General features: G+C 53.9%; 1 protein-coding gene across 1 annotated transcript; it reads left to right on the forward strand.

Moving 5' to 3' along the window:
• Positions 1 to 446: 446 nt before the first annotated feature.
• CCDC92B (coiled-coil domain containing 92B) lies at positions 447 to 8805 on the forward strand. Its single transcript, XM_055580100.1, has 3 exons — positions 447 to 591; positions 5204 to 5251; positions 8210 to 8805. The coding sequence occupies exons 1-3, from the start codon at positions 462 to 464 to the stop codon at positions 8803 to 8805; spliced, it is 774 nt and encodes a 257-aa protein (XP_055436075.1). The 5' UTR covers positions 447 to 461.
• Positions 8806 to 10565: the final 1760 nt, after the last annotated feature.

Here is a 10565-nt window from a genome sequence, read left to right on the forward strand (position 1 = left end):
CACCCTCTCTACAATCCCCTAATTTTACCCGAGAGAAAACCAAGAGCCTAGAGAAGGGGAGGGCTTGCCCAAAGTCACACAGCTGGTTAAGAAGCAGACTAGAACCCAAATCTCTGTTTCTCTTTACTGACTTTGCTGCTCTGTTCCTTTTCCTTGCTGAGATATAGAAGAGGCTAAAGTTTCATGGGGGCAAGGAACTAAAGTCGTTCCCTCTGAGCCCCTGGTTCTTCATCTGTTGAATGGGAATAATGATACTTCCTGCCAACACGCCCACTTGCTTCAGATGTTTCAGTGGGTAAATACAGGGGACATGACTTCAGGGCCAGAATCATCTACCTGGTACAGCAGGACCCCAGATTGAAGATCACTGAAAGGATCTGAAGGTGGACAGGGTGGATGGGCCCGGAAAATGTGGGTTCACCTTGTTATCCTCCCCAGGTGGGGCCCAGGCCTGGGTTGCCATGGATACCGTGTCCCTGGAGCATCAGATCCAGAGCGTGCAACGCCACATCAGCTTCCTGAAAAAAGAGCAGATGGCCCTGCTGCGAGACCTGCACCTGGAGATCCTGAGGCTGCAGAAACGCTGCTCAGGTGAGGCCTGGAGGGATGCTGGGGGGCGACTGTCAGCAGCAGCACTGTCTCTGATGGGGTGTCCACCCTCAGCCTCCCTAAGCCAGGCAGGTGTTCATCACCCCTTTCTCTTGGTGAAGAAACTGAGTCTTGGGGAAGTGAGACACATGGAATGTTCAAGCACCTCCCAGCCCTAAAAAGCCCTCAGTCTTGGACTTCCCTGGTGGTTCAGTGGTTAAGATTTCATGCTTCCATCACAAGGGCTTCGGGTTCGATCCCTAGTCGGGGAACTAAGATCCCACATGTTGTGTGTCATGATCAGTAAATAAATTTATTAAAAGAGATACACAAAAAATAAAGAGAGCTGACAGTTCATAGGCAGGTCTATGCTCAGCTTGAGGCATAAGTGATGAGGAGGCCAAGTATCCCACACTGTCCCGAGGAGTAAGCACTTCCTCTCCCTGAGGGCTGAGTAAGATTTAGACATGCTGAGATATTATGGGGCAATGAGAATGGAGAAAACTTTGCAAAGGAACAGCACGGCAACATCCAGAAGGTAGGAAATCAAAAGTTCATGAAAAGTTCTATTTGACTACTTAAAGCTGATGGGAAATATGGCTGGAGCCAGAACATGGAAGACCTTGACCAATATCAGGATGGCTAAGAAGTTTGGCCTGTCCTCCTGGGTAGTAGGGAGCCACTGAAGGTTCTTGAGCAACCTCACGCTACATTAAGAAACTCAATCCAGCCGGTTGTATGGCAGATGAATTGGTGGGAGAGGGAGGCAGGGGGACTAGTGACAGGTCCAGGGGAGAGATAAAGGGGGATGGAAAGGGGAAGACCAGTGGGACGCAGAGGGATCTGGCAATCAATCAGATTTGTAAGCAGGACAGAGGGAGGCAACAGGGATGATGTAAACCTCATGCCTGACCTCTACTCTTGGACCTCAAGTCTCAGCTGCGTGGCCGTCTCAGAGGCTTGGCTCTGGCCCAAATGCTCACCCTGCATCTTCAAGTGCAGACCTTAGAGCCAGTGATTCAGTGTCTCAGCTGGAACAGCACAATCTCAACATTGTACAAATATGTAAACTGAGGCCCAGAGACAGAGAATGAGCATCACAATGTATCAGAGTCAGGATTAGAACCTAGGGCTCCACATGCCCAGTCATGAAGCGTCTGTGGCTTTTTTTTCTGGACACACCACGCAGCTTATGGGATCTTAGTTCTCTGACCAGGGATTGAACCCTCGCCCCCTGCAGTGGAAAACCCGAGTCTTAACCACTGGACCACCAGGGAAGTCCCCTCTGCTGCTTTCCTCTCATCTTCTCCCCAGCATACTCAGATTTCCACTTCCCTTCCCTCCCTTACTCATGGGAGTCTCCCCATTCCCCAGAAAGAAACTGAGGCTCAAAGGGTTTTAGTGACCCGGCTGGCTTCTCACTCTATGGCACAAGAAGCCACCAGTCCTGACTTTCAGCTACCACAGTCCCCTCTAGCTCCATATATGGGTTCAGTTCCCACCTGCCAAGACCAGACTTCTTGTCATCTCCCCCAAAGCCTGATAGGCAGCAGAGGCCAGCCCTTGGGGGCATGGATGCCCTACAGCGTCTCACTCCTGCCTGATGCCACTTTTTTACTGTAGTAATGACATTAAAGGGATATTGACATGAGTGAACCCTAAGACCCTGTAGCTATTTCTCTAATTTCTTTTTGCTTCATAAAATTCTGAAGACCTGGGTCCTTCCACTCAGGATGCAGGCCAGGATCCCAAGAAAATAGGTTTGCGGTTGTTCAGTCACCAAGTCATAGCCAACTCTTCACAACCCCATGGATAGCAACATGCCAGGCTTCCCTGTCCCTCACTATCTCCTGGAATTTGCCCAAGTTCATGTCCATTGCATCAGTGATGCCATTCAACCATCTCATCCTCTGTAAGAAAGTGTAACAGGCAGGAACAGAGTGCTCTCAGCCCCCACCCTCCTTCTCAGACAAGTATGGGCCTGCAGCCTTTTGGTTATTGATTAAGGAGATAAAAATAACTCTGGGCTGGCCTGGAGCAGCCACTCATGGGGCTGAAATGACTGAATAAGGCCCTTCCTCCAAGGGGTGGAGGAGAGAGGGGGAGAGGAGAGAGGACAAAGGAGATGTTTTTAAAAAGAGATTAAAGAGGGATCCAGAGAGTGCAAAAGGATAAGAGTGAGAAGGGGCTGGTATAGGAACCAGGATGGCAGGGCTTAGGGAAGAACCTGCCCAAGAAGGGGTGATAATTCTAAATTAAAGGGGCTTGAGAGGTAGGTGGGTGTGTTCTGGTTGGGAAGGTAGCTTGGATGATAAGAGCTGACTCAGCTAGACTGAGCCCTGTATTTCTTTTCTCTTAGTAAAGAATCTGCCCGCAACGCCAGAGACCCAGTTTCGATCCCTGGGTCAGGAAGATCCCCTGGAGAAGGAAATGGCAACCCACTCCAGTATTCTTGCCTGGAGAATCCCATGGACAAAGGAGCCTGGCGGGCTACAGTCCATGGGGTCGCAAAGAGTCAGACACCACTGAGCAACGAACACTTTCATAGGTGAGAAGACTGAGGCACAGAGAGGTGTTGTCACTGGCCGAGGTCCCACAGTGTGTCTGACCTCACAGTGTGCATGCCTGCTAAGTCGCTTCAGTGGTGTCCGACTCTTTGTGACCTAATGGACTATAGCCCACCAGGGTCCTCTGTCCATGGGATTCTCCAGGCAAGAATACTGGAGTGGGTTGCCAGTCCTCCTCCAGGGATCTTCCAGACCTAGGGATTGAACCCGCGTCTCTTGCATCACCTACATTAGCAGGCGAGTTCTTTACCACTAGCGCCGCCTGCAAAGCCGGTGCCCTCATGCATACTCATCTAAACCACCGGGACTCTGGCTGGAAGGGGAGCAGGGAGATTTGATGGATGAGGGAGTGGAGCCCAGCTACGATTCTGTCTCCCCTCCCCCAACTCTGGTGGTTAAAGGCTAAGGAGAAACAAGCCCACAGGCAGTTAGTGACAGAGCCAGAGTCCCTTGGGCTACTCTCCAAACCTAGTCCAGGGCCCCCCTGGGTTTACATCCCAGGGCCTTGGAGGAGGGGCCAGGTTGGCCCCAGGAAGCCCTGGGGGAGGTTCAGGCTCTGGTCACAGCAAAAGGCCCAGGCACTCCAGGCTCTCTGTCTCCTGGAAACAGTTGGCCTCCCCAGGGAAGGCACCTCCGGTAATGCCCCTGGTATCTAGAAGAGCCTGGTGAGGGCAGCGAGGAGGGGCAGGCGGAGGGCCCACAAGGTGAGTCTCTCTCTGTTGGTACTGCCAGACAGTGGACCCGGGGATCCGCTACTTCCCCCCACCCCCGCCTTCACACCTTCTCCCTTTGGGCACAGACTGTGTCCCTGCAGGTACATGCAGGTGTGCCCGAGAGGTGCCCTCCGTCACAGGCAGCTGCCCCTCCTGGGCTCCCTCCTGCTCCTCTCCCAGCCCTTGAGCCCTGGTGGAGTTGGGATGCAGTGGAGTGGGGAGTGGGCTGGAAAAACAATCAGACTCAGCTGGCTGAGGGGCGGGGCATGCTGGGCTCAAAGGGATGGGAACTGGGGACAGGCGGAGGAGGAGACTGCTCCTGCGCTAATGCCCGTGGGGGGCCCCTTGGCTGCTCCTCACCCCCCTCCCCCGCCCCACCCGTGTGCCCTCAGCACCAGGCTGAGAGCCACTCAGGCTTTGCTTCACTAGGTGGCTCTGTCCTTGAAGCTCCTCTCCCTCCTCCATGGAACGTGGCAAAACCGGGGCTTAGAAAGGGCAGGGCTTGTGTTTAGAAAAGACCCTAGGCACAGCAATACTGGCTGTGAAACCAGTGAAACACACATGTCCTTTTGGTAAATAGCCACCACCCTGAATCCCCTTTTAGTGTCCCCAGGCAGCCCACCCAGGACTAACTCCAGCCTTCCCAGACTAACTAAACCACCACCATAGTGGGAGGTGAGAAATGTCTGTTTGTTTTGTTTGAATTGGTGGGTCTGACTCTTTGCAACCCAGTGGACTGTAGCCCGCCAGATTCCTCTGTCCATGGGATTTCCCAGGCAAGAATACTGGAGTAGGTTGCTATTTCCTTCTCCAGGGGATCGTCCTGACCCAGGGATCGAACTAAAGTCTTCCTGCGTTGCAGGAAGATTCTTTACCAACTATGCCAAGTCGGACCCTACCCGGACCCACCAATAGACACTGAAAGGTCTGTGCCCTGGACAGCAGGGGTCCTCCAGACTGGCTCTGATTGTTTGGCATGTTAAATGTTTGTACACCACCTCTGGAAAGGGGCAAATACTCCCCCCACCACCAGCCCCAAAAGCAAGCCTCCGTCCCACAAGGGTTGAACTAATCCACAAATTCAGGACACAGAACTTATATTGGAAAGATCTCTGGACTTAGAATCAGGCAAATCAGGTTCCGGTTGTGCCTCTGACGCCTCTCTTTCATCTCTTTCCCTCTGGGCTGCGTTAAAATAGGTATAGGGGGTGGTTTAGATGGTTTCTGAGCATCCTTATTGCCAGTTTTACTGGGTTGTGAGTCTTAGTCTCACACACATACTCTCTCTCTGTTTCTAACATACACACAACTGCCTTTTCTTATCTTCGCCCCCAGAACTGACCCATGACCTGGAGATGAGAGAGGCCCAATCACACCAGCAAGGTAAGAGAACAACTGGTCACCATTTCCCCACCACTTAGGACCCAAGCCTTCTCCGTGCCCAGTCGAGACTTGGGGATAGCCTCACATGCCCACTCAGCCGGGTGACCTTGTGCAGTGAGCAACTGGCACCACTGCACATGCCTGGCATCCCCGTCTCCATCCAAACTGGGAAAATGAAAGCAGGAAGGAGATGGTTTCCAGGAAGTCCATGTGCCTGACTTCATTCCTTTGTGACCCACCTCCCCAGTCTTCCCATCCTTGTGCAAGTGATTCTCATGGTCAGTGTTCACACTCGCCAAGATGCTGAATGTCAAGATTCAACATGATGGCAATAGGAGGTCTTTGACTTCAAGGAACTTAGTCCAGAGGAGGAGAAAAGAGACAAGTGCACATTAGCAAATTCTTCATTTTACAGAAACAGGACTTCTTGCAAGTGTAGCAGTTCCACTAAGGTGTTTGTTTATAGATTATCCCTTCATCCATAAAATGGGGAGCGGTGTGGGGAGATAGCATTCAGTGAGTGTAGAGTTTCAGTTTTGCAAGAAGAAAAAACTCTAGAGATCTGTTGCACGACAATGTGAGTATATTAATAGTACTTTAGAGCTAAAAATGGAAAAAGAAATGGCAACCCACCCCAGTATTCTTGCCTGAAAAATCCCATGGACAGAGTAGCCTGACAGGCTACAGTCCATGGGGTCCCAAAGAATTCAGACATGACTGACCGACCAAGCAGACACATCCTTAACCATTTTTAACACACAGTTAAAAATGGTTAAGATGGTAAACTTAGCTATTTAGTTTTTTGCCACAATTAATTTTTTCAAATGGGAGGGGTTGCATTGTTCAGATCTTAATCCCCAGGTTATATGATCTCTGAAAACTAGGACTGGGTGTTCCCCATTGCCTTCCAGTATAAGCACATTACCTGACATGGAGAGGGACTCGGTAAATGCTTGATTTAAAATGAACCACAAAAGTAGTATTTCTTTGGCCAGAAGGGTTTTAAGAATGGACTTTTTGCCATGTGGATGTGCTCCTTATAGATCAACAGCTACATGACCAAGAGTTAGGCACAGGAAAGGCTAGAAGGTTAAAGTAGAATGTTAGAAGCCCTACAAATTACCTGCATGTTCATGCGTAAAGATCTAAATACTTATGAACTTGAACTAATTCTGCCCATTATAAGTGGCAGTTGTGGGCAACCTCTTGGTGCCTAGCGCTTGGAGTAAGGGGAGGCGCGCCTCCAGATATCAGGAAAGAACAATTGTGTGACAGCAGTAGCTTTGGGGGCCTCCCAGGTGGCTCGCGGTAAGGAATCTGCCTGCCAATTCAGGAGATGCAAGAGACACAGGTTTGATCCTTGTGTTGGGAAGATCCCCTGGAGAAGGAAATGACAACCCACTCCAGTATTCTTGCCTGGAAAATCCCATGGACAGAGGAGCCTGGCAACTACGGTCCACGGGGTTGCAAGGAGTTGGACACGACTGAGCACGCACGCATAGTAGTAGCTTTTACTCTACCTACTGTTCTTCCTCTGAAATGGCTTTTGGGATCATCTGGACCCCTGTGCCTTGGGCTGTTGCTTTTTTTTTTTTTTTTTTTTTAATAAATATTACTTGTTTATTTGGCAGCACCAGGTGTTAGTTGCATGCAAGACTTTTTTTTTTTTTAAGTTGCAGCATGCAGGATCTAGTTCTGTGAACAGGGATTGAACCCAGGCCCCCTGTATTAAGAGCGAAAGAGTCTTACCTACTGGACCACCAGGGAAGAGTCCCCAGTGTCCTGGTTTTTATTCTGTCTCTCATTGGGCCTAAGAACTATTTTTCTTTGTTCTCAGTTTCTATGAAAATCACTTGGGGATTTTCCTATCCCCTTTAGAGTCACCTTTTACCTTCCCTTGGTCACCTTTCGGCTACTGATATCCCCATACCCACTCACGTGTGCCAGTCCTAGGATACGGTCCTGGCTGAGATGGAGCTTATGATTCAGGAGGCAGGAGGCAGGAGTCCTCAACCCTAGGGGTGTATTAGAATCACCAGGGAAGATTTAAGAAGCACCAGTGTGCTGGTCCAAATTTGTTAGGGCCCAGGAAACTGTTTTTTAAAACTCTCTAGGGAATTCCCAGGTGGTACAGTGGTTAGGACTCTGTGCTCTCCCTGCCAAGGGCCCAGGTTGGATCCCTGGTCAGGGAACTAAAATCTCACAAGATATAGCTTCAAAGATCAAAATAAATAAAGCTTTCTGGATGGTTCCAGTGTACATCCAGGTTTGAAACCGAGTGCAGTGGGCAAAGACAACAAACACGTAAACGCGTAATAAATGCTGTTTATGAAGGAAGCACAGCACACTGATTCCCCTTTCCGCTCACACTCCCAGCTCTTTAAGCCCCTTGTTCCTGTGTGTCTCTCCTGCCCCAGGGCTTTTACACAAGCCCTTCCTTCCGTGGGAAGCACCCTTCTCTTCTCTGTTCACTACTTAATTCCCATTCATCTGTCAGATCCTAGCCTCGTCATTTCTCTGCTTAGAAGCCTTCTCCGATTAGGTCACAGTCTCCTGCGACAGTCGTGGTGTTGGCAGGTGTCACACACACACCTACACATTCTTTTGTGATTATGTACCGTACATCCCCACTGTGCTTACTGAGAGCTTCGTGAGGAATTATTCACCACCCTATCCGCAATCCCCAACACGACGCACAGAGTCAGGGCTCAACAAATTGTCGTGGAGTGAATAATTGGTCTGGGAAGGGGTTGCTCTTAAGGGCTGCACGGAAGAGTTAGAGGCTCGGCCAAGCAGGAGGCAAGAGCTAGGAGGAGGAAAAAGGCAGGCGAAGGAGTGAGCCCGAGTGCTGCGGGACCTGCAAACGGGGAGGTGCGGGGCTTCGCTCCGACGATTGGTGAGCGGCGCAGGTCCGGCCAAGCGAGGACTCTCACTCTCCCCTCCCTCTCCCCTGTCCAGAGCTGGCGTCCCGGGAGCTGGAGAGCAAGTGCCGCGCGCTGGAGTCGCAGCTGGCGGAGCGAGCAGCGGCCAACGCGGAGCTACGGAGGGAGGTGGCGCAGCGCGAGGCGCTGGTGTCGGCGCTGCGCTGCAGCCTGCGCACCGAGGAGCGCCGCTTCCTGGAGGAGCTGCGTCGCCGCAGCCACCGAGCCACCGTGCTGAGCACGGAGCTGCAGAAGCACACCGAGGCGGCCGCCTACCTCTCCTGCCAGCTGCATGCGGCGCGCCAGAAACTGCAGACTCCTCGCCCGGGGCCCGGCGCCGCCTCCGCCACCACCGAGCCCCGGATCCGCCGGCGCGCACAGCGGGCCCGCCGCCCGCCCGCCGCCGAGGCCGCCGCGAAGGGCCCCGGCCGGGACTGGGCCGCCTGGGAGCGTGCGGCCGGCGTCCCGGACGACCTCGAGGCCATGCCCGACCCCGCGCTCTTCCTCAACGCCCGGAGGCCCCAGCGGCCCGGCGGCCGCAGCCCGCGCCAGCCGCCTCCCCAGGAACCCCCGGACCAAGCCGGCTCGCCAGCCGCGCCCCGCCCGCCCAGTGCGCCCGCGGACCCGGAGTAGGCGCGGGGCGGGCGGGTGGGGAGCCGGGAAAGGCTGGCCCGAGTTTCGACTCAGCTCGGGCCGGGGCGGATAGGGTAGGGGCGGGTCCCTGGGGCCGAGAGAGCCAGTCCCTCCCCAGGGAGCGGGCGGAGGCGGCCCCTGCTCCCCCGCGCGTTCCAGCCGCCCCCGCCTTTTGTATTTCCCGAGGCTTTGAGCTGTCGCTGCAGCTTTGAGCTCTCCTCTCCCGCCGGGGAGCTCCTCCGCCAGGCCCAGCGAAGGCACTTTTTTTTCCTTGGAGAGGACTCAGTACCGATCCTTATCTGGTCCCCACCCTGCCACTAGGAGGGGACGGGGCTGGAGTCACGCCCTGACCCAGGAAAGTGACAATCGTTTGGCCGTAGCCGGGAGGCCGGGCTGGCCCACGGAAAGGAACCAGAGTGGCCCTTAGCATCCTTAGGCCTTCCAGCTCCCCGCTGCGGCCTCCCCCAGACCTGCACGGCCGCCCTTCCCTCCCAGCCTTCCTCCGAGGGGCGGTTCGGGCTGGGGGCTAGAGGCTGGACCTTCTCCCCCACATCCCTACGCCCAACTGCTGATAGATCCCTACAGGTGAGCACGGAACACTTTAGAAGACGCCTCCCCCACAGCTTCTGGTGGGGGGAGTGTGGACTTATGGAAGTTTGAACTTCTGGAAATTAGCACCCATAGACCCTTAGAGAAGATTACATAATGGGTTTGGTGGCAGATAACTGTCTCCAATTCTCAGTTCTTCCCGGGTATGTAGACTCCAAGGACACGCCAGAGTCGGGCTGATGGAAGGTTAAAAACTGTTTTCAGGAGGTAGCTGGGAACCTGAAGGCTGCCCTGGGAGTTTCCCTAGTCCTGTTTATTGGTGCTAATTTTGCCCAGCTTCCTAATTAGCTGGTTGCACCCAGAGGCAGGAAGAGGGGCCCTGCTTCTTGGAAGTGGCAGCTGTTGATATAAGTTTGAGTGTGCTGGGGGCGGTGGGCTGGGGGATGGTGGGAACGCAGGTTAGGCCCCGGCCTCGCCCTAGCCAGGACTGCCCGCATCCTACCAGACCTGACAGCGGCGGGGTGTTCAGTGCCCTTTGTCTAGGTTGGGGAGTGGCAGACGAGAAGACTACTGCCCCACCTCCTAACGCGTTTCTCCCCAGCTCCCCCTCAAGACCGAAGGCGGGAAGTGCAGCTCCAGTCCGGTTCGTTGCTCGCACCCGAGTCCAGCCTGGAAAGAAATCCCTAGAACCCTGTCGTCTCGTGCAATCCCTCTTTTGTTGGTCGTGCATCAAGTCCGAAGTGCCTGTGAGGTCTTCCAGGGGCCACCAAGGGAGGACATGGGGCAGCAAGAGGCCTTGACCTCACCCACGATGCCTCATCCCAGCAGGTCCTGACCCCTCTGCCTGGGGCTGAGACTTCTGCTTGTTGCCCAGAGGTCTGGGAGGTCTCCAGCGGGTGATGAACCCTTTTCCCATCACGGCCCCATGAAGAAAAGGGGGAAAGATTCCCAATTACACCCCCTTTCACTGTATACATTAGAGGGAGCAGGACACCGGTGAGCATACAAACGTGCAGCCCCCTCCCAGCTCAGGACTGCTGAGACCACTGAGCAATAAGCAGGCCTGGTCTGTGTCCACCACTGGGGCGCCCTGGGGCAGTGCTGTCCAGTCTAAAGGGCCGCGGGAGTGGCCTAGGGTCCTTGCTCTGCCTGCTCCCACCTCTCCACTCCCCAGTCTCTGTGGTTGGACCTCTGCCCTCTATCTCCCCTCA

This window comes from Bubalus kerabau, chromosome 4, assembly GCF_029407905.1.
Source record: "Bubalus kerabau isolate K-KA32 ecotype Philippines breed swamp buffalo chromosome 4, PCC_UOA_SB_1v2, whole genome shotgun sequence".
Lineage (NCBI taxonomy): Eukaryota > Metazoa > Chordata > Mammalia > Artiodactyla > Bovidae > Bubalus > Bubalus kerabau.